Genomic DNA, 26,721 nt, shown 5'->3' on the forward strand with positions numbered 1-26,721 from the left:
AGTTAACAACACACTAGAAACCCTGCTAATACATCAACCAGACATTACAATATAGAGGTCTTTAACATTATATTTACTATTAACAAAAAATGAATGAACAAAAATAAACACATATGCAGCATATGTTCATGAAATTGTTAAAAATATATTCAAAAGGAACTTTTGTTAAAGTGCGCAGTTTGTATTTAACAGGAATAAATTGTTTAGTAATATACATTCTAGTTGTATAACTAGTCAATATTTGGTAATATTGTTATGTGTTTAGCTATGCCAACTTAGTAATATGAATTATAAGTTTTAATATGGTGGTATTATATAAATAAGTTTACATAAATATAGAAGTTTAATATTTGATAATATTATTATGGGAGGTTGGGTTGTGCGCCCAGCGTGATGTGAAGGGTGGGGAGGAGCGAAGATACGCAAGTCCTCCTAGGAGAGGCTGGTTGGGGACACGATGCAGATAGCAGGAGGGGCTGCATGGGCGCGCAAGAAAGGTTTTTTTTATTAATTGCTCAAGAATGGATGACGAACCAGTACATAGTGATTAGTTTTTGATTGATAGGACTAGTGGCTTCTCAGTGCGCTCAACATGATTTGTGTTTAACAATGGGAGAATTTTGATCTTCGGATCCCGTTCTTTTATAGGGGTAATAGACTTGATGAGAAGCATGCATGTTTGAACGAACCATACATGCCTCTGCTTGAAAATCGATTGATCAGGTACATTCAATTACTTTCTCCCACTAACAAATTAAGTACAAGTAGTACATTAGGACCAACGATTGACCAATAGAACTACTCACTCGTCAAGTCTATGGTAAATGAATCGAATCACATCGAGGTCAACTAAATATAACTTGTTTAAATTAAGATTTATTTGATCGAAACTATTTGAGTTGGATTCACTAGAATTAGTTACTTTCAAATGTATACTATTAAAATTTTGAATTTACCACATGATGATGCTCTTACACGATCTAGACAAAATAATAGTTAGGTATATACAATTATTAAAATTTCAGAGGCAATCTATGTTAAAGCATTTATAAAATATAAAATATGGCACCACTTTAAAACACATGATTATAACAAACAAAGGTTTTAACAATATCCACTATGCTTAATCCATTTCCAAGAACAATGCCCGCGCAAATGCCCGGGCCACTCTGCTAGTTAAGTACAAGTAGTACACTAGAACCAACGATCGATCGATACCACTACTCGGTCTTCAAATCCACGGTAAATGAATCGAATCACATGCGTGTGGAGCTTGTATATATTATAAGTCTCTTCTTCATCATCGTTCTCTTCTTCTTGCTCATCTTCTATTAAACTTCAAGTACAATGTAATTGGCACAACCATGGCGATCGATCGATCGATGGATGGCCGGTGGAGCTATGCTTGTTAGCTGGTTAGCTGCTGAGGCCGCTGCCTGCTCCATGGAGGATGCTACCGTCGGAGGTGTGCCTCATGGTAAGCCTGCCATTGCCGATGATCCCCTTCTTCATCATGGCCACGAACTCCCCGTAGTCGATCCGACCATCCTGCATTTGAGCCATTCAAATTTCAATTCAAATTTGTAATCAGTAACATAAGATAGATTAATGAAGAGAAAATCGAGTACTCACATTGTCCTGGTCGACCTCCCTGATGATGTCGTCGATGCCGACGTCGGCCATGTTGTGCTCGCGACACGCCACCTCCAGCTCGTCGACGGTGATGTACCCGCTGCCATCCTTGTCGAAGTAGGAGAAGGCCGCCATGAGGTGCTCCTCGCGGTCCAGCTTGTTCATGTGCACGGTGGCGGCGATGAACTCGTCGTAATCGATGGTGCCGCTGTTGTCCACGTCAGCGGCCTCCATGAGGTCCCGCACCTCCGAGTCCCTGAGCTCGGTGGACCCGTAACGGCGCAGCCCCTCCCGGAGCTCCTCGAATGTGATGGCACCGCTGCCGTCCGTGTCCATGGTCTTGAACATCTCCTTGAGCCCGGCCAACTCCTCCTCTGACAGCCCGCGCGCGATCACACGTAAAGCCATCTTCTTCAACCGGTTCATGGCTGAGAACTGCTTGAGCCTGGAGAGCACAGCAGGGTCCAGCGGCGCGTCGGGGGCCTCGCCGTTCTCGATGATCCATGGGTGGCACAACACCTGGTCGGTTATCAGTTTTGGTTTCAGAAATATTTCAACAAATCCGGAAATCACCGAAATCCTGAATTTCAGCTATTTCAAGTTGCATTTTGGCCAAAGGGCCGAAACATTCATCTAATGCAACAAAACAAATTTGTAATTTTTGAAAAATATTCGAATTCCTGCATACTACCGAAGTTGCTGAAATATTTTGACCAAAAGGTAAAAAATATTTAAGCGCCTACTAAAATTCATTCAGTGAATTTCATTGGAATCTCGCATTGAAAGTGAATCTTTGGTTACCTGGTGCGCCGTGAACCGCTCCGCCGGCGGCGACTTGAGCATCTTCCGGATGAGGTCCTTGGCGCCGTCGGAGATGTTGGGCCACGGGTCGGAGTCGAAGTCGATGGCGCCCTTGAGCACGGCGTCGAAGATGCCCTGCTGCGTCTCGGCCCAGAAGGGCGGCACGCCGGACAGCAGGATATAGACGATGACGCCGGCGGTCCACACGTCGGCCTCGGGGCCGTAGTGCTTGCAGAGCACCTCGGGCGCGACATAGTAGGGGCTGCCCACGACGTCAGTGAAGATCTGGCCGGGCTTGAAGAAGACGGAGAGGCCGAAGTCGATGGCCTTGAGGTTGACCTTGTCGCCCGCCGGTTCATTAACACTATTGCCGGAGCCATTGTTGTTGTTGTTATTCTCCTCCTTGTCTTTCAAGAGAAAGTTCTCGGGCTTGAGGTCGCGGTGCATGACCCCGAGCGAGTGGCAGGCCTCGACGACGCCGACGATGACGCGGGCGATCTCGGCGGCGCGACGCTCGGAGAAGTATCCGCGCTGCACGATGCGGTCGAAGAGCTCGCCGCCCTCGCAGAGCTCCATGACGATGTGCACGAACTGCGCGTCCTCGTACGCGCCCTTGATGGTGACCACGCTGTCGTGGCCGGCAAGGTGGTGCATGATCTGGATCTCGCGCCGCACGTCCTCCACGTCCTCCGGAGTCAGCAGCTTGCGCTTGGCGATGGACTTGCAGGCGAAGGCGACGCCGGTTGAGATCTCGGTGCAGAGGTAGGTGGTGCCGAACTGGCCCTGCCCGAGCTTGCGGCCGACGTCGTAGAGGTCGCGCAGCAGCGGGGTTTGGTGGCCCAGCACGGCCGTCGGGGAGGAGAGCTGGTGCTGGTGGCCGGCGCCGCGGCCCATGATGGTGTTGCGGTGCGGCGCGCGGTCGAGGACGGGGGAGGAGGAGTCGGAGTCCCAGTCGGAGCTGCTGCAGCTGGTGCGGTAGTGGTGGCGGCCGTCACCGGCCGCGGGAACGATGGAGCCGTGGCACGAGTTGCCCATGCATCGTCGTTGTCGTCAACGATGGATCCTCCTCAATGGCGGGCGGCGGTCATGGATGATCGAGGGACCCTCGATGCAGCAGGAAGACGAAGGTGGAGCGGTGGGGAGCGATGGTAGGCTAAGCAGGGACGACGACCTCTCCTCACCTCTCCATTGTTTCGGGGTGTGCATGCCCCTCCTAATTTGAGCCCGGCTCGTGCATGCATGCATGGCATGTCGAGCTTCGTCGTGCGGTGCACCGCCGCTGCTGACTACGACTACGTGCATCCCTCCCCGTCACTACGCCGGCCGGACGTACGTGCAGTGCACCGCGATCGACTACGTGCATGCCGCTTGGCCTTAGTAGGTGCGGCACCACGTACGTGCTAGCTGCAGTAGCAGTCTCGCCTCTCCTCAACGTCGTGCATCCCTCCCCCGTCGCGCCCGGGCTTCATACAGTAGTATTCCCCGGATCTTTTTTCACTCTGGATATAAAATTTGTCTCAAATCAAACCTCAAATAGTTTAATCAATTTTGTAGAAAAAATATATCAACATTCATAACACGTGATCAGTATTATTTATCACGTCTTATGAATTTAATTTACATATTGTATAACTTTAGTATTATAAATGTTGATAATTTTAAATATAAATATGGCCACACTTTACAAAGTTTGATTTCAGACAAATCTTATATATATGCCAAGTAAAAACACCGGAGAGAGTAGTAGTAGTACTCGTATGTATTTTAGACTTTTGGGCATGGCATCCGAATAGAAAGGGTCGGTTCACAGTCTGCTCAGCCTACAAATTCATGATCAAAACTAAGGTAACAAGAGAGAATTGGCTCGAAGGAAGAAGGGGAGGCTCACCGAATAATGATAGAGAAGAGAAAGATTGGAAGTCGCTTGCTGTGGAGTCTAATACTATCTCCGTCCCAGTTTATTGGTCCTCATTGTATTTTGTGACAAATTTTAATCATAAATTAACTAACAAAATGTTCATGCATGTCACCAAAAATTATATCATTGAAAACTATGTTCAAATACGAATCCAATGATATAATTTTTGTTGACATGCATTAATAATTTGTTAGTTAAATATTTGGTCAAAATTTGGCACGGATTAAATGAGGACCAATAAACCACGACGGAGGTAGTAATTCCGTCCAAAATCAGAGTTTTTTTTATGGCGGTTGGCTAGCCACTCCTTGCCAACGAGGGATGTGTTGAACAGAAGAAACATGTCCCATCGGGTTGCATGTCCGCTATGTGGCGCACCAGACTCGTGGCGGCGCGCGCTTCTGTCGTGTACCATGGCGAGGTGCACCTGGGCTTCTGTCCGATCTTGCTCTGGTGTCGAAGATGGCAGATAATACAGATCCATGAGCGAAGAATTAGCTGTTCGAGCTAAATGAGACCCTTGAGCACAGTGAGTTCACAAGGATGGTGGTGACCCTTTGGTTTATCTGGTACGCGGGGAGATAAGCTATCCATGATGCGATCTTTCGGTCACCATAGTAGACATCTTCTCTTGTGAGCTCCTACACTAGATGACCCGGTGCGCCAAATGGCGTAGAGACCCATTTGAAACCATGTTCGTGTTGAGAAATATTTGCCTTTTTTAGTAATTTTATGTTTGATCAAGGATAGAGAACATGTCAAACCCAGAGTGTTTTGAACGTGTATTTGGACAAGGGTGCCATTTGGCTCTATGTTACCCTAGTAAGGTGCAAGGTCCAAATTCAAGCATCAAGGGTAATGACTCTAAACCTTTTGTAACAGAAAAGGGTAATGACTCTAAACCTTTTGTAACAGAAACGTTTGCATTTGTTAGTAACTTCGAGTTTTAGCACTGAGGGTAATAATTCTAAACCTTTTATAAAAATTAAGGAATACCTATGTTCAAACTATATACCATGTGAAGCTAATTCAAACTATGCAAGTCGAAATATTTAGAGACCGGTCATAAAATTGCCGACTCCACTCTACTGTAACGCGAGGGCCGGCTTGCTGCACCTTCCCCACATAATTGGCCAGAAGGTATTTTAAATTTTTGAATTGTCTACATTAGTATTTCTTAGACACCATATAGGAGATGAGAGAACAGTAAAAAAATTGTTAAATGAAAACTATGTACCTTAGCTATCTAAGGCTTATGAAAACTGCAATCTTGAAAGAGGAAAACAACATTAGAAAATCTTAATGTTCCTGGTCCTGAATAGTGTATTCGTCTAAATATGTAGTTGATCATCCGGTGCAAAGTAAAAAACTTCTCATGATATACCACTGGGAACCTAAAAGCAAGTGATCACACATACAGACATTCCAAGGAAAAATGCGTAAACTCACAACTCAAACAAATTACTAACAGGACCATGTATGATTTTGCAGCTTAGAATCTACATAAAACAGAACAGTGCAGGTATCCTCTACCTAAATCTCACTACTAACTTTATTCAAACATTTATTCCTAGATCATCCGTACTCCTTCTATGTACAAATCATGCAATATCTTTGTCTAAATCAATGCCAATGCATGCACATGCACAAGTCTGAACTAAACAATATATATGATATAGCATAATTATATGATCTAAAATAGATGCATGATCAAGGGAGGAAGATGGTGAAGCCAAAGATGAGCAACTGAGATTGGGGACCAACGACCGGCGAGCAGCAGCCCATAGTGATGGCCGGCTCCATTCGACCATGACGCAAGCAACGCCGGAGCTCCGGCCTGGCTGCTCCTTCCCCATGCCCGTCCTACTCATCCTCCCGTGCTTCTCCACACCAAGCATGAAGACCACACCAGCCAGGCTCTCTTATGGCGACGACCTGCGCCCGATCCAGAATCACGATATGTGGCAGCGCAGATCGAGAACGCGGGGAGACGCTGTCCTGTGGGGAAGAGAAAGAGGATAACATGGTATAAAATAAAGTAGTCATTTTTCATGTAGTGAAACTTTAGTTTTGGGCAAGATGATCAAAAATAAAAATATAACTAATGCAACAGGAGAACCACATATGGAGGCACTCAAGTGGACAGACACAACAGTTCAAACAAACCCAAAAATATCTCATTGTTCACCTTAAACCTTCGGAAGTTTAAACTGCTAGTTGAACTGAAAGGCACCGTTGCTAGGTGACAAAAAAATCAGTACGCTCTGCGGTAATTTGATATGATGAAAACCAGTTGGATAAAGACCAAAAAATGTTCAGCAATAACATGGAAACATTTGATGGCGTGTCTTTTTGAGCACATATACCTCACTTGCCTTCTTATGCTTTCTCTTCTTCACAAATAAAATGCTAGATCGCTTTCTCTGCTTCATAAATAAAGTGCCTGCTCACCAATAGATATCAGACTTTTACCCTGCTACATATTTCTTATGGATGAGCTTTTACCAATTGAAATTCTGGAAGAGACTGCAATCTTGGACAGTCGCAGTCGTTATACACTACATGCAGTTTTTGTTTAGGTTAATCTTAGATTTCCTCTTCCATGCATCTCACTACCGAGATCCGGTTTGAGAGCATCTTTCTTATATAACTCCTCGTGTGGCTTGCATACTTTTGGAATGAGCAGAATAGTACTCAAAATCCTCTTAGCTGACATCTTCAATGTCGAACAAAACAACGATTGATTTAATGATGTCTTCATTTTGTAGGAGCTCCAAAAAGAACAGTCAATGTTATCTAAGGCTGTCCATTCTCCTTCTGTGAAGTGCATTTGCTCGGTCATCAACTTGGTTTAAAGAAATGATTGAGAGGCAGAGTAGGACCAGAAATAATGCAGTTCATCATCTTGAAAAATAAAAAAGGCTTTCCTTCAGACCAGTACATTGTCCCTGAGAAAAGAGACTTACAGTCAATATATAGCAACCAATTTGTTGAGCCAATAATCAGCACATATACTTCTCAACATTTAATTGCTATCTAATAAAAAAACTGATTGGCAGGGACATGAAAAATATGATTACTTGTTGTCCATGTGCAAAAAGAATGCAAGATTGGTATCTATTTTGGCAGTGGCGAAGACGGGGGTCGGCAGGGGACCTGCCCCCCTAATCAGTGATTTGCTCCTAAATTTCCTATAAACAGTGCTTTATATATATATATGAGGCCCATCATAAAGATAACATGAAGAATCTCTAGAAAAGTGTCACTAAAAAATACATCTTGTCAAAAGAAACAGCACAAAACCTGTAGAGAACAAAAATCTAAGGACAAGTCGAAAGAATAATGTGACGAGCGAAAGGACAGAAGAGGATGGAAGAAGAACAAACGTCAAACACACGAACGGAGCAGAGGAAGCTACCCCATCGCCGTAGACAAAATGAAACAATCGCCGACTGAGATGAACAAAGAACTGGCGCGTGTGCCGGCATCGTTGCTCTGGATGCAGAGCTGACAAGATGTAGGGCAATGATAGATGTTAATAGCACAAAAAATATTTAGCCAACCTCACTAACAATGTAGTAATTTACTAAAGGCACTCAAACAACATTAGCGCCTATGCTGTAGGAGTATGCGCATATAACATCTTCAATAGTTACATAAACCAAGGAAATCAAGTTCAATATATATACAACGTGGCACAGTAGCGGCTAGGCAAGCTTCCATGGACCGAACAGTGATTCTGATGTACAGATATGAGATGTCCAGCTCTGGTTTGAGACTCGGTAGTATCTCAGGGTACACAGAATCAATCATAATGTCAACCAAGATAAAGTACTTCTGAGTTTTGGTAAGCAAAGAACAAAATAACATGTAAATGTTGGCAAGAACATAAGGGTATGAAATCATGAGATGCCATCTGAATTAATAAAAGCGAGGAAAGGAGTTTCACTCTGGTGTTTTTATTTCCATACCTCTAGAGTCGTTGACATCAACTTCTATTCTCTCTTCCTTTGTGTGAGACTGCATAATAAAGTCAGATTCATACATGAGCTTTTCTACATGCATAACTAAACAAAGAAAGTAAAGGGGGAATGGAAAACATGGATCATATATACCTAGCGGCATGTCTAGAAGCAACAATCATATTCCTTGTTTTGTTCGAAGTGTTGCCAATTGCAGTGCACATGTTAAAATATCAAATTGCAGACTACACAAGTAACTTCAATAATTAAGAGCTTGTGGAACTTCTTTCTTTATTGCATCAAGTTAACAGTGTATATAATTACAAAATTGAAATTGCATATCTTGATCCTATAGATCTGAAGAAAATAAGGTTCTCCTGTGAGGACAAAACTACAACAATCATGGTGAGGTAATCAAGAAATTAGTACAAAAGCCTGAAGCTGGTCCGTTATAGAACTCAGCTACATCGTCATCTGTTGCTGTTGTGGTCTCGTCGTTGGGAAGAACTGCTAGTTGATCCTCAGCTTGTCTCTGGCTCACCCGGCCATCATTGTCCTGGGCAAGGCAGAGGACAACGACAACAATAGTCCATCAAGGTCAGAGTAGGGGTGACGGATCGGATTTCTGAAACTGAAGTGCACCAAAAATAATAATCTGAAATCATAAATAGGGACATGCCAACAGATGATCTCTTAATTCGATAAGAATCACAAATCCCAGAAATTTTGACATAATTATCAAGGAAGCTGATTCTGACGATATCCTCCAAACAAGGCTGGGGTGGGGGTTGGGGTCGCTGTCGTGTGGGGGAGAGAGAGGAGGAGCTGCGCCTGCCGCCTGCCGCGAAGAAGAGGTTGGAGCCCCCTGCGGCTGCTGCTCCCCTACACCAGATCAAGGTCGCGCTCGACGGCTCGAGAGGTCCCCGATGGCCGGTGCCTCTGTCCTCGCCGCTCCTCCCTCCACCGCCGGCCTCCCCTACTGGCCGTCCTTCTCCATGGAAATGGCTGGTTCGAGGCGGGGGAGTGGATCAGGGCCTCTCCTTCCTCTTCTCCTCCTGCCCCCGTCTACTTCCTCTTCTCCTCATGCCCTGACTCCTATTTGTCCATCCCTCTCCCTCTCTCATGGTGGGGGAGTCAATCCCTCTCTCTCATGGTGGGGGGAGGCAGAGGGGCCGGGCAAAGAGGTGGAGAGCGTGGATGGATCCGGCGGCTGCGGGGGGAGTGGAGAGGGGGGAGGGATGTGGCGCTTCACCGGAGGAGACGGGCACGAGTGGCGGCGGCTGGCCGGGTGGAGGAGGTGTGGCGGCGGCTGGCCAGGTGGAGGAGACGACGGCGGCGGGGCAGGGAGGCGGGCGCGCTCTAGCTAGGGTTTGGAGGGAGAGAGAGGAGAGGGGTGCGGCGCGAGTGCGAGATGGGCAGAAGGCTAGGTTACCTCCACTGGAACGGCTGCCTTTTATACGCCCGGATGCGAAATAACGAAAATGCCCTCGGCGGGGCACGAAAATAACAGGCGGTGGCACGAGTGATTTAAAGGCGACGTGGCTGCCTTCGTCGTGACTACCACTCTAGCAAGGTTTATATGTTCAATTACTGAGTTGGACCAGGTAGCAATACCAGAGACGAGGCAAGCTCGAGTAGGGACGCGACAGGATGATTCCCAGCGATGGTTAGCACCCCCTGGCAGTATAGTAAAAATTAATGTTGACGGGGATGTGGCGCGTCATAGGTATGGAGGTGCATTGGCAGCCCTATGCCGTGATCATAGTGGGCTGTGTTTGGGATCATATGTTGTTGTATATCGAGGTATCACCGATCATGTAATCTTGGAGACATACACATGTACAAGGGATGAAGGTGGCATCCGATTATCTAGGTGTGGTGAATGAGATAAACCAGGGGATAGGAGGACCTCACTTGTCCATCATACATGAAATAATGGGACGTAGAACTAGTTTTACTTTTCGTTCTTTCGTTCATGAGGATAGGAGCCACAATTCTGAGGCCCATGATCTCGCCAAATTTTCTTGTAATTTAGGCATCGGTAGACATGTTTGGTTGGGAAATCCTCATCACCCAAGCCTTGTACCTTTGAACATTGCTATCAATCAATAAACCGGCGAGATTTCTCAAAATAAAATAAATAAAGGGCATTAGAGAGACAAGGCCAAGCCAGGAGACACGTGACCTCCTCCTGAAAACCTTGCCACCACCTCCGACCGGCCTCGCCGACTTCGGGGGGAGGGGGGGGGGGATGGGGAACCCGATCTATGAGTGGAGTTATTAATAAAAAGCAGTGTTTTAAATACATTGGGTTAGAGTTTTGGTAGCCATCTTCTTCATCAAAGAAGCTGGCATCGTCTTCATAAGTATTCTTCGGCCTTTTGTTCGATGACGAGATCTCCTTCCCGACGTCAATGGTGGTGTTGGAAGATTAAATTTGTCTAGATATGGTCCTTCAGATCTTGCTTCACTAGATCGATTTTGAGTTTTTATCTCATGGTTGCCGCGAGGAGGATTGTCCTTGCAATATCTATCCCAACTGATGCGTCCTCAACAATGGTGATTCGTACTATCTGCTCCCGGCGATGTCGATCAGGCTATTCGGTTGTTTGTCCCCGGAATACCGGTCTTAGTACTCTTGCAGTTGTTGGTTGATTACTTTAACGGCTGCGTGCGTGCATGCAGCCTTGGCATTGTGGCTGAAAATTAAAATTATGGGATAACCCTCTTTGGTATTTGCAAGTTCGTGGGTTGATATCTTTGTTACTTCATTACAGCTGCCTTTAGAAAAGTACAAGAATGTGTCATGAAAGAAGAAATAATTCAAAGATCTCGAAAATTTGCTCGTTTCTTTTAGACTTTATTTTGTAATCGATATAGTCTACTCATGTATCTTTACCATGTACTATTGGCTACTATAAATATATCATAGTATTGACTATAAACAAAAACCTAAAGGGTAGTATGCATGGGCCGAGTAAGATGAGATTCTCTCCTGCATAGGGTTAGCAGTAATCCTGTCCAATCTCAAAAACCATATTCTAAAAAAGCAGTAGTCTTCTCAACTAACCCCAAATGTAAAGCATGGTTCTGTTCATCCATGTAAACATTCCGACAACTTAATAAAAGCTCTCTCTAAAATAAATAAAAAATAGAAAAAAAGAAGAAAAAAAAAAAGCATTCATGTGGTCTCGGTGGAGTGGAGAATTCATCTATATATAGCGGCAAAGATTTAACCACTATGATATGTACTTAGTGCATTCTCAATAACAACCTTATATTTAGGCACGAGCTGTTTTTAGGGCATGAGTGGGCCAAAAAAGGCCTCCAACAATATCCCAGCCGCAAAGATTCTTACAATTTTTTGGGTGGCAGCCCTAATATACAACCTGAAGTGATGCAAATATACAACATTTCGGTTGTTGCCGCAAAAGCGCGCGACTGCATCGCGACGCCCAATTGCTGCCTTTTTCCTACCTGCGCCCGGCCGGAACGCCAACCTTTGCCCGATGCCGGTTGATTTGTTATCGTGGGTGCGCCCCTTCTTCTTTGTTGCCAACCAAGATGCCGACGCGCGCTCCTCGCCGAGCCACCAATGAGATCCTCCTCCAGCTGCCACCACACCGGGAGATTGTGTGTGTTGCCGGCGAGGTCTTCACTGCTCCGCGCCATGAGATCCGGCTCTAGCTGCCACCATGTCGCACCAGGAGATCATGCGCGTCGCCGATGAGTGATCATGCGCGTGAACGCCTTACCTTGCTGCTATTTGATGGCCTAAAAGCGCACAAGGTTTAGTTGTTGCTTTTTCGATGAAAGAGTATCGACCCCGCAAGGAGCACAGGAATTAGGCTTTGCCTCTTGTAGTGAATTATGGATTTGTGCCTGCAAGTAATTGTATACTCCAAACAAAGCGAGGACAGAAATAAATGGTTGTTTTTGGTGAAGTATGAACTTAAAAAGTAATAAAAAACCAGTATCACGAGTAACAAGTGAAACTAGCAGAGGAGTAAGGCATTCTCGGGGATCCGGAATTCCCATTCGTATGTTTCTAACGCAACATATGCAATGACATAATATTGTCTGGTACTTAAACCACTTTTGACGATTGTGCTGGGCGGAGCAGGGTACATAACACATTCTACTCTAGGTAGATTTTGTGTCATACACGCTACTTTCTAGTCTCCCCCTGCAGGTTACAACTACGGTAATTAAGGGTTACCCCATGGATGCGGCCTCTCTAAGGGTTCTTCGTAATTCCCCTATGATTTACAAAAGCTATGGGTGAAGTCTTTTATTGTCACCTTGAATTACCTTCACTTCCTATCATTTACAACGACATCGATACACTTCTTCGCCTCGCGATGGTAATGCTGAATGGGGCGTCTTCACAACATTCACGAAGTTTATTAAACTAAGCATTCAACAAAGGATCTCATATCCATCTTTAAAATAAAGAAGGAAATGAGGGATTTAATTTGATAGATAAAAATAAGAAAGTGGGAACAAAATGCGCATATATGAATGGGATTGTAGACCCGCATGCAACGAGTGATTTATAACATAAGGGCAATACTTCCGTCTAATAATATATTTACGTCAATTCTTTCTCCCGGTGTAAACATGTTCTACAAGTTTGACAACTTTTCTTCATACTTGAAAATTTCTATATCTTCATGTCATAGGAACCGTAGTTTTCAGGTCATCAACACACCTAACACAAGTAACTTTAACTTGCGAACAGCAAGAAAACCTAACAACTTTTGTAAGTTTGACAAAGTTTTCCCGCAGAAAAAAATACAAGAATCTAGACATTTGTATTCTTACTTTTAGTGAAACAACTAAATTTCACAATGTTGCTAGGGATGAGAGTAATCTTATTTGTGACCTTTGTCGGAGTTAAATACTGAAGGTGGCACATAGTGGCATGCGGTGCAGGTTTTGTATATTTTTTCGCCTGACACCAAAGTACAAAGAGTCGGCGGGGAGCCCCTGTTGTGTGCGACACAAACTCCATATTTTCTCTATTATATTAGTCAGGGATGAAGGAGCTTTATACAACGCTCGTAATATCATTGGACACGAGTAGTGCTACGCTACACAATCCCTAAACAAAGGCAAGACTGGTTCATGGAAATTTGTGTTGCCCGTGTAGTGAAGAAAATACGTTGTACTAAAATGGAATTAACATTGTGAAAGATGTGAAGAGATACTCGCTACCACGAAGATATTTCTGTGAGTCACCTTCAGTACCCTTACGAAATTCTTTCACGTTTATGTCCTTGCGCAACATATCCTTTCATGGCAGTGTGGATGATTTCAAAGAGTATGTTGATGTCATAATGTCTCGCGGTGGGTGGTGGGAGGAGGCGGAGGGGGGCCTTGAGCCATTAGGGAAGTTTGGGTTTTCTTTCCCGTTGCAACACACGGGCCTTTTTGCTAGTGATATTTAACGGACCAGAATAGACGGGACTGGTTGCGAACAAAAGTAATGGGCCGAGCCCAACTAACGCGCTGTAGCCAAATAGTAATTGCCGTTGCTGACATCCAGCGATCCTGCAGACGTGTCGACAGCCAGACCAAAACTGTAAATAATCGGCCAGTAGAGGGCATTTTCAAAAGTGGCGTCAGCCCGGACGCGGATTTGGTGAACATGGATTTTCAATTTTTTTTATTTTTTCTACTCATAAAGAAGGTGCTGGGCACAGGATCGAACTCCCGACCCAATCATTTGAAATAATGCGAGACAACCACCAGGCCACTAACTTCGGCACACAAAAAAATCTTCGGCTAAAAAAACCAGGCCACTAACCCGCTTGTGCACTGTTTCTTCATTTTTCTCTTTTATTTCTTTGTCAGTTCCTTTTGTATGCTTTTTTTCCTTTTTTCCTTTTTTTAATAAATGCGTGTTTTTTTCCTGCAGACGCGTACCCTTTATGAGTAGAAAATTCGACAAAATGCTAGAAAAAATAAAAAATCTAATTTTTTTTTTAATATACATAGTCAACCGGTATACTCGCATATGAAGTTTCATAAAAAAAATCACATCTGTGGTAATCTGGGCAAAAATGACAAAATCAAAGCTAATCGATGGTATATTAAAAAACACTGTTTAATGAATAATATGGTCGCATTTGTATTTTCTTCTTCACCTAAAAAATTGTATTTTCTTCACTAAAAATACCATGGGTGTCAATACATCACGAAACTTCACAGGTGAGTAGAATGATCGACTAAGGTTCATACTGAGAAATTTCAGAATTTTTTTATTTTACTAATATTTTTTTATGAATTTACTATTCAGGTGGGTGCGCGCACCCATGTTCACCTTTGTATTTTCGCATCAGCCCTCTTTAATTTACTTCATGGATGACGCAAGAAGTTTCCGAAGGGCTTTAGGCCGGAACAGAGCATTATTTTTGAATCCATGGGGACGTTCTTTATAGGCCCATCCCATGGTTTACCTACTCTACTCTGTTATCAAATGGAGCACTCACCACTCAAAAAAATCATCTTAAGCACTTATGAGATTAATTTTTATTTTTTGGCGGGAACACTCGTGATATTACTATATAGTAAACATTTTAAGTCCTCAGCAAATAAGATTATTCGATCGATCATATAATCCCAAATTTTATAGTTGAATAAAATTAATAGTTGTCTTCCTCTGAAATCTCAAAAGTTGGAGCTTATCATCAGCAATTAATGCAAGATAGGCATAGGGAGCCGGGGTGCGGATTTTTGGAGGCCGAGCTCCAGTGAGCTCGGTATTTTGAAAAAAAAATGAAAAAGCATATTTAAAAGTTCAAAAAATCTGAAAACAATTCCATGGAAGCATATATGTATTCCGCGAGAATGTGTTAAATTTCGTCGAAAAATGTTGTGATTTGTAGGCTGTGCAAAAAAACAAATTTTTGGCCCAATAATAAAAGTAAAAGGCCCATTTAAAATGTGTATTTGTCTTTTTTCTGTACGCCACATGTAAACGTATAATGCTGTCAAAATTTTGCATATACGTAGTATACATGTGCATGTGTGTTCACAAATAAATTTGAAATTTTTCATGCTCCGGAAAATTAAATTTTAAAAAAGCGACCTCACTAGAGCTCGGCCTTCGTTGGCATTTTTCGGAGCCGCTATTACTTTTTTTTTGCATGGTAATACATGTCTCATTTATATAGAATAAAGATCAAGTTACAAGGCACGTAAGCACCGACCATACAAGACTGAAAAGATAGGAAAATCCTATGCAAAATACCAACGTCTGTCCCTCTCCTTCGACACCACCGAAGCGGCCACCAAAGGGTAAAAGGACAGATCACCTCTTCACCCAAGCTCGACGCGGCTCCATCGCTGATCAGCAGCTTTGCGGACCTCCAAAGTAGTTTGCCAGAAGAAAAACCATAGCCGTTGAAAGAATCAGATCGGGGCAACATGTCCCCAGGCACGCCATCGAACTTCAGAACTGACACCCCCGCATGACGACGACGTCGGAGGAGGAAACCAGAACTGTGCAGCCTTCAACCACAGACCCAGCACAAGATTCTCCATCTTCCAGCCGTCACTTGCGTAGACAACCGCCTGCGCGTACTCCTGAACGACAAAACCTCCCTGCTCCACCATGACGTCGGAGACAACGCCATAGCACTGGGGACAGAGCAGAAGGAGAGACACACCTGATGGAGACGTCGCCGCCGCCTCGCCAACACCATCCATGAACCCTAATGCTGCCGATCTGAAGGATCGGCAGAGACACGATGCCATCAACTCCGAGACGCCGCCGTGAAGGGCACCGCCGGTATGGGAGTGAAGCTGAGGCAGATTTATTCGTCCGTGCGCCGCTCCGACCACCCCAAGAACGCACCATGACCTACAAATCCAAAACCTAACTACAGAGCGGAGGAACGGGGTCCCCCCTCCCTCCTGCCGCCGGAGCAGCGGCCGGAGGGAGAGGGGGCCAGCGCATCGGCCGGTGGAGATCGGTGGAAGGAGATCGCCTCCCTAGTCGCCTGGTTGTTGGCGGAGGCTAGGGTAGGGAAAGCGTGAGGTCGTGGTTTTTCACTAGAGATTGATGGAAAATCATGAAAACGGTTAGTTTTGATTTTTTTTGTGTAATCGAAAATGCTCGTGAATTCAAAAAATAGATAGAAAATCAAAAAATGGTCCGGAAATCATAAAATGTTTGTGATTTTAAAAAACTCTTGTTTTTTCATTTACTATTTTGCTTTTGCTTTTCTCATTTCTGTTTTTATTTTTCCTTCTTTAAATTAATTCAGGATTTTAAAAAATCCCAAAACTCAAAAAGTTTTTAGTTTTGATTTTTTTGAGTAATCGTAAAATGTTCGTGAATTCAAAAAATGTTCGGAAAATCATAAAATGTTCTTGATTTAAAAAAATTGTTTGCATATTATACAGAAATTCATGATTTCAAAAAATATGTTCAGGAAACAAAAAAATGTTCATGATTTTAAAAAATGCTTTGTATTCAAAACATATTCAGGAATTTGAAGCAATCACCCATGAAATTTTTAAAAAGATCACAAAAATTCAAACGGATCCATTGGAACAGATCCGTAAATAACGAATGAAACAAACCATCGCTTACATGAAATTTTCTTTTAGGGGATCTGTACAGGTAATTTTATGATTTTATTTAGTCCATCACGCGCCGGGTTAAAAAAAGGGCTCCGCTGTTCTATGAGCAAACTGCATGTCCCATTTGCTTTCTTCATCAGTTCAGCCTTAACAGAAAGAACACAACAAAACAAAGGCAATGAGCAATAAGAAAAAACGTTTGAAGGCATCTTAACAAAATCTATAAAGTTCACCCGCAAAAAAAATCTATAAAGTTGCACCACAGAACAAGCTACACGCAGTACAAAACTAAATAGCCACGCACTTTGGAAATAGAGTGATCCGTGCCGACCGTACAAAACTAAATAGCAACAGATTGATCATGCGCAACAGCATGCTCCTCGCCAGAATCGGTTGAATTCATGTTGCCCTGAATGAATTACAAGACCACATACCAACAATGACAGCGACTATTATTAACCCAGAGCAAAACCAACAAGTAAAGCTCTGAGCAAAGGAAAAGCAGTTCTTCACACCTGATTTGTAGATCATAGCAACTTGGCATGGCCCATCGTGAACGAACCCGGACGAGCGTGCAATCCATACAAATTCTGATGAATCAAAAGACAATTTCAGAGCTGGTCATCGGTGGAGCATAAGCACGAACATGTGATGAGCGGCAATCCATTCACACAATAAACCAGCCAAACAACAACGCCTTTCATACGAACAGATGAACACATAAGGAAATACCTGGACTGGAAACATACTACTCCCTCTGTAAACTAATATAATACTTTAGTGATTTAAACGCTCTTATATTAGTTTACGGAGGGAGTATATAATAACACTAACTCAAATTGATGGCCATGTGTTTGTCAGCTTATCTGAAAACAACAAGTTAAACTGCACAATCTGACGTTCTTCCTCGTGACTAGGACTGGGAATCAGCTCCTTTTCACACCTCAATGAAAAGGTGGCTTTAGAGTGTAGAAGACTACAGGAACTGCTTTTGTAATTTTAACGCTACTGAACTTGATAACATCACGGATAGCTGACATATAGTTTCAGAACTCAAGATAAAAGGAAGACTTGGGATGTGTCATTCGCATACCTTGAAGAAAAAGTTACAGGGATAACCACTGCATTGTATATCCACTAATAACATATTCTTGTGCCACTGCCTGGACAGAATATGGGTGCGCAAGAGGTATCAAGTGTGCAAACTTTTTCATACTCTGTCAACAGCAAGCATAATCGCCTCCTTACAACAGCAAGCATAATCTCCTTCACAGTAGTACCAAAATCCCTCCATCTTCACAGCAAGCTACACTTCATTTCATCGAATCTCTTTGTGCCGAGGCCATCACGCACTTGTTGTGTATATATACAAACAATGGAGAGGAGAGGTTGTCGTCCGTCATTGCTCCTGCTTAGCTACCTACCATCACTCGCTCCCCGCCACTAGCTATACGTTCTGTCTTCCCGGCCGACCCGCCGCGTTCAATCGGCGACCATCCATGCCCGTGCTTGCTGCCCGCCTCCTCACTCGCGAAAGTAAAGTTCATCTCTTGCAACTTCACCTCAAGAAGGCTGAGCCTCCCAAGCTGTACCTCGAGCTCCAGCTCCTTAATCTGAAATGAAACAAGAAAAGTCTGTCAGGCACAGCTTACAAGTGATATGATGCAAATGGATTACTACTGATTAAGATTTGCATAAACTAGTAACAACACCATGTTGTTATCGTATTCTTCTTGCAAGCTAGCTACCAATGGACTCACAAATAGCCATGTTAAAATCTTGACAGTGATATTGAACTACCTAGATATATGTACATGCACTTTATTCTGAAAATCTTTTGTCCTATAAGAGCTATAGATGAATTGATTGTATTCAAAATGGCATAACGAATTTGTATAAACCAAACTAAATAAAACGAATTTGCATCGTCAAGTTCAATATAAGCAGGAACCTGCTGTCTTGTTCCACGGATTTTATCCCTTCTCTTCCTCAACGCTGATCCGATTCCCGCGACAGCGGTATTGCATGCGTGGATGCTCTTCTGGTGACGATGCTATCCCCTAAGTGCCTTGCCCTTGCGGATGGATATTCCTCGGCAGACGGTATGGATTTGGAAGAGATGAAGTGTTTCAAAGATGCGGGCGATGCAAGCTAAGGCGGGTTCCATCCCGGGAGTTGATATGTCTTCATTGCTCTTCACCAGAATTCTATTCTCTCTCCCCCAGAAAGGAGCCGCGGCGGTCTCTGATGGAAGTATTAAGTCTGACAAGAAATGGGAATTTGCTCGGGCAACGGAGATGATCCAGCCGAAATGGAGTGGTGTCTGATCCTGAAGGGGATAAAGAGGAAATGCACTTGGGGCCGACTGACGAGGCTGTTGGCGTTGGTTCAGATGGACAGGGCCACGCTCAACTGTGTGATTTTGCTGAACCAAGATTTCAACAGATAAAAGAGATTTCATGCTCTGTACAGTATATATCAGTTCTAAATGCCTACAGTTTGATCACGGGGGCAGAGACATATGGAGAGATGGTTAGCAGATCACAAGGGGTTCATACCTTGTGCTCAAGCGTCGTGCACAATTCTTCTTTATCCTTCAGTTTCCTAGAAAGCTCCTGCTGCTGCTTCTCTGCCATAACTTCAATCTCGTTAACCTTCAAATTAAAAAAAAAAAGTAATGGTCAGGCATATATAACTTACAAATGAAGATAAGTAGCAGTATAGAATTAACACAAAAACTCAGATATTTCAAACAAGAATACATACCTTGTCTTGCAAATGTTGACACTTGTCTTCCAACTTTCTCAAAGAATTAATCGTCCTTAAGCTTGCTTTCCTGCTTAGACCTTTCAAGCTGACATACATTCACCCAGAAATATCCATCAGTTCAGGCTTCAGGAAAAGTCCAATATAAACATTCACCGTCTGTTGACTTTTTGAAGTTCGGCTGTGTCAACCTTTTTCTTTGCATTCGACCCTTTAAGCTTTTTTGCCTTGGGCCTTTGAACTTTCAGCATCGCTATCACGCGGGCTGTAACTGCTTCTTCGAGGGTGTCAAAAGTCCCCACAGTAACATCATCCTTTTTGTCTTTAAAATGGGCATGGTACCTTCCAGATGTTAGGCAGCGAACACCGCGGAACCCTGTGCCCACGCGTTCACCCAGGTGCTGCTGGTCACATGGGCATTAAGTAAAGGGATAAGTATATTTTTCGTCCTCGAACTCTTTTGAAAATAGAGAAACCATCCCTCAACTTCAAAACCACTAAAAGGCAGTCCCTCAACTATTTAAACCAGATACTTTTCGTCCCTAATAACGTTTAAGGTGGTCGGACCCTGTTTTGACTAAAACAGGCCACGTGGTCTGGTTTTGACCGCCACATCAATCAAGTGACTAAGGGCACCCGATGGCTCTCTTTCACTCTCGCATTCTCTCCATCCCCTTCCCATTCACGAACCTAAATGGAGTGGCGGCGGCGGCGGCGGGCAGTGAGGCATGGCTATGGCGGCGGTGGTGGCGTGGCCTGCCAGTGATTGAGGCGCGGTGGTTGCTGGCTGAGCACAGCGGCTGTGATGGTGGCTGCTAGGGCACGGCGGCAGCGACCTTGAGCACCACCAGTCCTGGGCGGCGGCGGCGGCGATTCCCTCATGGGCGGCGGTAATTGAGGCCTGCGATTGCTGGTTGAGCACGGTGGCGGCTGGCTGGGCACAGCGAAAGAGAGCTGCTACAAGTTATGAGAACCATCCATCCAAAAGAATGTGCTCCACACTTGCTCCTGTGCAGAGAAGGTCATCTAAATCCCTAGGATTGCCTAAGCAGAAGATGAAGGCTTCTTCCAATATTGCTGTAAAAAATGTGACAGTAAATAAAAGAGCAAAGTGCCAGCAAAACTACTAGACCAGTGCTTGTTTGCTGCTGTCTGTTCTTATGTCAGACACTCAGACCATGTGAGAATTCATGTTTCTCGTTCATTGTAAGCTATATTCAGTACTATTTCCCTTTCCCATTTAGTACTTTGTCAGGCTATATTCAACTAAATTGGGCCGAGACTATGTTCAGACTATTTTCAACTAAACTGGGTTCAGACTATGTTCAACTAAATTCAGTACAATGCTCTAAAATGTCTAAACTATGTTCAGTTATATCCAGATTTTGTTAAGCTATATTCAGTACAAATGCCTTTTCTCTTGTTCTCACTAGTACACACACGCACACACATACTAATGCACAAACACTTAATTGATGTGGCAGTCAAAACTAGCCCACGTGGCCCATTTCAGTCAAAAAAGGATCCACGTCACAGTAACACCTTAAGTGTTATGAGGGACGAAAAGTATCCGGTTTAAATAGTTGAGGGACGAAAAGTATTCGGTTTAAATAGTTGATTGAGGGACAGACTTTTGGTGGTTTTGGAGTTGAGGGACGATTTCTCTACTTTCAGAAGACTTCATACTTAACCCTTAAGTAAATCATCCATGAATGATTTAGATTGGATTCATCCCATAAGGAATGTTTGCATGCAGCAACAAAATGAAATAGTGTGTAAATGGCCGTTGCATTTATACCTCTGGTACCATACATGATCGCCGAGGTTGGACTTAACAGTATAGCCTTGATGAGATGCTCAAAGGCCTCTTCCAGTTTCCCTGCCGAGTATTAAAACAGCACCACAGATTAAAAAACAAATGAACGGAGTTAATCCAAGCTAGCACATAGGTAAACATCAAGGCAAAGGGATACACTACCTTCTGACATTGCTTCCTGGGAGGCGTCATGGCTCTCCTCGGTCACCTCAACAGAACATTCTCCCATCTGCCAAACAAAGTCAGCACATTTCAGTTCACTCCGGTCAAGAAATGTGGTAAGGGTAGAGAGAGAGAGACAACTAGACTAGAACATTAACAGGGCATGAATATTATGTCAACATCAATAGGTTATCTTAACCAATATGACATAGACAACCCCAAGCATGTGAACAATACACACTTGTCTTCACGTGTTAGTCATCTTAATCTGTACCAGACTGAGACTGATCCAGATCAATTTACCTGAGTTGCTATTTATATGTAATAAGCTATCTAAACACACAAACACACACACACACACACACACTAGATTTCCTTTCTGTTGTATATATGTCAAGTTTGCCTTGAATATATGATTTGCCATTAGGTTTAATGCTACCGATACACATAAGCTCTGATTGACTTATTTTTTATTCTAATACTTTAGCTCTTTGGATAAATAAATAATGGAGAGTCCAATCCGTATATGGAAATAGTAATCATTCACTGTAACTATGTTTATATTTTCTTCTTTGGATTGTCTTGCGTATCTTTCGAAAATGCCTTAGTGAGCTCCACACTAATATTTGTGTCTGCTTAACATAAGTTTGATTTAGTTCATGTTAACCCACAGCAACACACACCATTACATGTCTTCAATTTTTCCTTCCAGGTCAACATTATGCAAGGCACGATTACATGTATGAATAAGAAAGTTTTTTAGGAGAAATATTTTTGTGTGTTCACTGTATGTTAGCAGAAAGTCCGCTGGCTAGGAGCAACCACCACCCTCCATACCCGCGCCAGATCTCCCCTGTCACTGGCTGCTGGTGCTTTTCGTCACACCCTACGCTTATGGTGCTGCGTCCATCCTATGCATGTTCTGCAGCCGTCTTATTTGAGTTTGCAAGGCATCATGCACCATCTATCATTCTTGATGAGATTTACACTATCTGAGCTGGGATGTGGATAATGAGAATTAAAGAGGGAGGGGGGGGGGGGGGGGGTATCTCTGGACCTGAGAATTAGTGTCCATTCATGTGAATTTTAGTTATTGGTGTGATTAAGTACACAAAACTATCTGTGTCCTTACCACAGTGTTATTTTGAATTTCAACAATGACGGCGTGGTTGGGACCGGAAGAGTTAGGAGGTCAGTGATTTTCCAAATGAGTTTCTAATTATAGTATGTTCATGTCCTAATTGTACTATTTCAAAGGTCAGCACACATTAAATTCATTCATTTTTATGCAGGACAAACAAGAGGATAACATAACAGAGTAGGAGTTGAAGGGAACAAAGTTAGTAGAGCAAATAAGTCAACAGCATGGGGAAGCAATTACAACTGCAACACCGACAAGGTAAGGCACCTGGAATTCTGTACCATCAATATGTAAGAACTTTTTGTTCTACCATGTCGGAACCAGTTTTAGTGAAAGCAGTCCATTTTTTATTTTTATTTTTCGGAATTAGGTTATCCAATATAAGGTAATTAGTATAGTAGAGTTATTAAGATACATTTAGCCATTAGATAAACTTTTCAATTAAAATACTTTGTATTTGTACGACTTAAGTGGATACAATTAGAAACATGATGGTTTCCAAGTTAGGTTGTTGTTTAGTCAATGAAGATTCTCTTTCATGTAACTTCGTATCGTGTTGAAGTATGCTCAATGTGTGTTACATCATAATTCTCTTTAGTCCTCTGGACATCACAGACAATATGTGTTACGTCATCAGCATTTGTCAATATTGGTTATCCCATCTTATTTATCCATTGGACACTATGACAATTGTATCCCGTCCCAACCCATGTGGCGCTGGACGACGGCGGCGTGGTGGTTCCAGTGGCGGTCCAGCGTCAGTGAAGGACAATGCTGCAGTGGTACGGCGGTTATTAGCGGTGGTGTGGTGGCGTGGCATGTATTGAATTATTAGGGAAAGGGGGAGCTATTGGAGGTGTTCTTTTTACCAACTCTCCCAATATGAGAAAATTATTGGGGACATGAGAATTGTTGGAGACGCTCCTAGGAAGGACAGATTGCCCTAAACAACTACATTAGTGGGACTACGACGGTGGAAATAAAACCCATGTGTCACATATTATCTTGCCATGCGCAAGGATTGGTGCGGGTGACTGGCGAGTTGCCACCCCACTTGCTTGGCCCATTAGGAGAGTAGGAATGACTATAAAAGGAAAGCACCGTCGAGATACTAAAAGACGTGCGTTGACATTGCTTACTAGTTACAAGAAAACAACATAATCCTCTGGGCTGTAAGGTAGTGCCATCTAGGGCAAGGCAGCAACATTTTGGCACATTTTCAGCATCGGGTCAGTCCACTTTGATCCCGCGACAGGGCCAAGAATAGCTAGGCTGGGAAACAATCGATGGCGTGCTAGGCTATTTTTTTCGAGAAAACGCAAAAAGACTTTGCGTTTCATTTCATTGAAAAGGAGAAGAGTTCGGCACGCGTCCCTCGTGGGGGGGGGGGGGGGGAGGTTACAAGGCTACATGGTGGTCATTCAGTGAACGTTCCAGGTGGTCGGAAGAAACATTCGAAGGCCGAGGGCTCCAGCTTTGGACCAAAGCGTTGCTTCCTCTTTGATGCGCGCAATGGTGTTCCGGGCAGACAGGAGGTCGCCATCGAAAACACACGCGTTCCTCTGTTCCAGATCATCCAGGGTCAACAGGGCAGTTGATGCAAGTCCTTTGCGCAGCAGTTTTGGGGTGGCCTGCTTGGTAAGATCCCACCAGCTCCTGAAGGTGTTACCAGACTCGGGTGGACGGCAAGTCAGTTGTAGCCAGGCAAGGATTTCGTGCCAGACCTGACGTGCAAAAGGGCACTCGATGTAGAGGTGCGCCATTGTTTCCATGGCCTGGTCGCAGAGGAGGCATCAAGGGTGGTGCTGCAGGCTGCGGCGCTGAAGGCAGGCAGTGGTCCAGCAGCGGTCTTTATTGGCCATCCAGTGAAAGAACTTGACGCGAGGAGGCGCCTAGCTCTTCCAAATTAGCTTCCAGGCGCCACAGGAGGTTGAGCCGTGGAAGGTGGCCTTGTAACAAGAGCTGGCAGAATATTTGCCGTCGGCGCTCAAAAGATGGTGCTACGATGATGCGTGTGTGTGTGTGTGGCGGGGGGAGGGGGGACAGGGACGGAGCAGGGGACCTTCTGGGGTGCGTCGTCGTGTTTTTCCGTGGCAATGCATGGACAATTGAATAGTAAGGGACAAAAGGGGGACAAACCCATCACCTCGAGAGCAGCACTCGCATCACTGATGGCAGCAGCAGGCTTCTCCATTTTTGATGAACACAGATGCTGCACAGAACAGAACAACTCAGTTATGTGTTACTGGTCACATGGGCATTAAGTCAACTATTCAGAGATTGGATTCATCCAACATAAGTAGTGTTTGCATGCGGCAACAAAAGGAAAGAGTGTGTAAGTGGTCGTTGCATTAATACCTCTGGTACTATATATGACCGCTGAGGTTGGATTCAGCAGTATAGCCTTGGTGAGATGCTCAACAGCCTCTTCCAGTGTCCCTACCAAGTAGTAACACAGCAACACAGATTAAGGGGGTGTTTGGTTCAGGGACTTTTTAGTCCCAGAGACTAGAAAAAGTCCCTAAAAAGTCCCTAGGAACTAAATGGGAGGGACTTTTTCTACAGGGACTAGAAAAAGACTCTACTAGAGAGTCTTTTTTGATTAGTCCCTGGGACTAGAAAAAGTCCTAAAACTTCTGAACCAAACACCCCCTAAAAAACAAAGGAACAGAGTTGATCCAAACTAGAACATAGGTAAAGAACAAGGCAAAGGGATACTACCTTCTGACATTGCTTCCATTGGCGTCACGGCTCTCCTCGGTCACCTCAATGGAAGAGTCTCCCATCTGCCAAACAAAGTCGGCACATTTCAACATTTCAATTCACTCCGGTCAAGAGATGTGGTAAGAGCAGATAGAGAGACTGCTATGTTCAAGAAGTAATGGCGCACTAGAGCAAGCTTCTACATTATGTTACTGGATTATGCAGAATTTGACTGTTTTTTCTTTCAAAACCAATACCCTTCCCACGCACGATCAAAGCAGCAAAACCAGCTGCAAATAAAAACCAACCGGTACTCCTCACCCCGAGCGATCCCACAGAAAAGGAAACCGCACATCCTCCCACCTTGTCCCTCGATCCATCACGACATCTCTCATCAGTCTCCATCTCTCCCAAACCACCCGGCGACCCATCTCCCCACGACGGAGCCCTCTCTCTGGTGCCTCTCCAATCACTTCTGTGATGCTCACCTAGGGGCCTTTCGCCGCACAAATGGGCAGCCAGATCCAGAACTGCCGGCTGCCTCCCTCTCGCTGTCCACGGCTCCATGGCATCCCCTTCGCTAGTGCTACCACCCCGCCACTGCCGACTCCAGCCACCGCCCTCCCGTCGTCCTCACCTGCCAGATCAAGCGCGGCCATGGGAGGAACAACAAGCAGCAACATGGGGAGTTGGGGACCCAGATTCAGTAGTCAAGATGGAACAGGACATCAGCAGCATATCTTAGTTAGTTGCTGACAGTTGAGATGATGCAGAGGTGGTTGCACTGGTTGGCATTTGCAATAGTATCTCCCGCAGAGATCTCAGGTTCAAGCCCAGAATTTTTGTAAGATAAACGTCATCTGGGGGTTCTGCTTGTATGTGCTGCTTTAAATTGGTCCTACTTGCTATCTCTGTTATGGACACATTTGAGACTCATCTCTGTCCAGAGGTAATTACTGCTTCTGATATATATTACCTGAATGGAATCCTGGTCGACGACGGTCGGCTGCTTCTCGGTCACAATCGAATCGAGAGGAGGGAAGGAGGGGGCCGGAGAAAGAGATCGTACCTTGGCGGCGGCTGCAATGGACTGGAGAACGGCCGCCGCTCACCCAGCTTCCAAGGATCCGTCGCCCGCCCTCTAGGGTTAGGGTTTCTCCTTCCTACCATCGCCCTTGGCTTGCTTGGCTTGGCCAGTTGCGGGATGGGAGGGGAGAAGGGTTAACGG

At 44.3% G+C, this 26,721-nt stretch overlaps 1 protein-coding gene across 1 annotated transcript; it reads right to left on the reverse strand.

Annotated features, from left to right (window-relative positions):
* Window positions 1-1,033: 1,033 nt before the first annotated feature.
* Window positions 1,034-3,602, reverse strand: LOC123146370 (calcium-dependent protein kinase 26). The gene is made up of 3 exons (XM_044566027.1): window positions 2,434-3,602; window positions 1,633-2,151; window positions 1,034-1,548 (listed from the first exon to the last, which is right to left on the reverse strand). The coding sequence occupies exons 1-3, from the start codon at window positions 3,466-3,468 to the stop codon at window positions 1,417-1,419; spliced, it is 1,686 nt and encodes a 561-aa protein (XP_044421962.1). The 5' UTR covers window positions 3,469-3,602; the 3' UTR covers window positions 1,034-1,416.
* Window positions 3,603-26,721: the final 23,119 nt, after the last annotated feature.

Source organism: Triticum aestivum, chromosome 6D (genome assembly GCF_018294505.1).
Source record: "Triticum aestivum cultivar Chinese Spring chromosome 6D, IWGSC CS RefSeq v2.1, whole genome shotgun sequence".
Taxonomy (NCBI): Eukaryota; Viridiplantae; Streptophyta; class Magnoliopsida; order Poales; family Poaceae; genus Triticum; species Triticum aestivum.

Coding starts and splice junctions, on each gene's coding strand:
- LOC123146370 (XM_044566027.1), bottom strand. CDS start 3,468: ATGGGCAACTCGTGCCACGGCTCCATCGTTCCCGCGGCCGGTGACGGC. Junction 2,152..2,433: donor AGCGGTTCACGGCGCACCAG/GTAACCAAAGAT, acceptor ATAACCGACCAG/GTGTTGTGCCACCCATGGAT. Junction 1,549..1,632: donor GGGAGGTCGACCAGGACAAT/GTGAGTACTCGA, acceptor GCTCAAATGCAG/GATGGTCGGATCGACTACGG.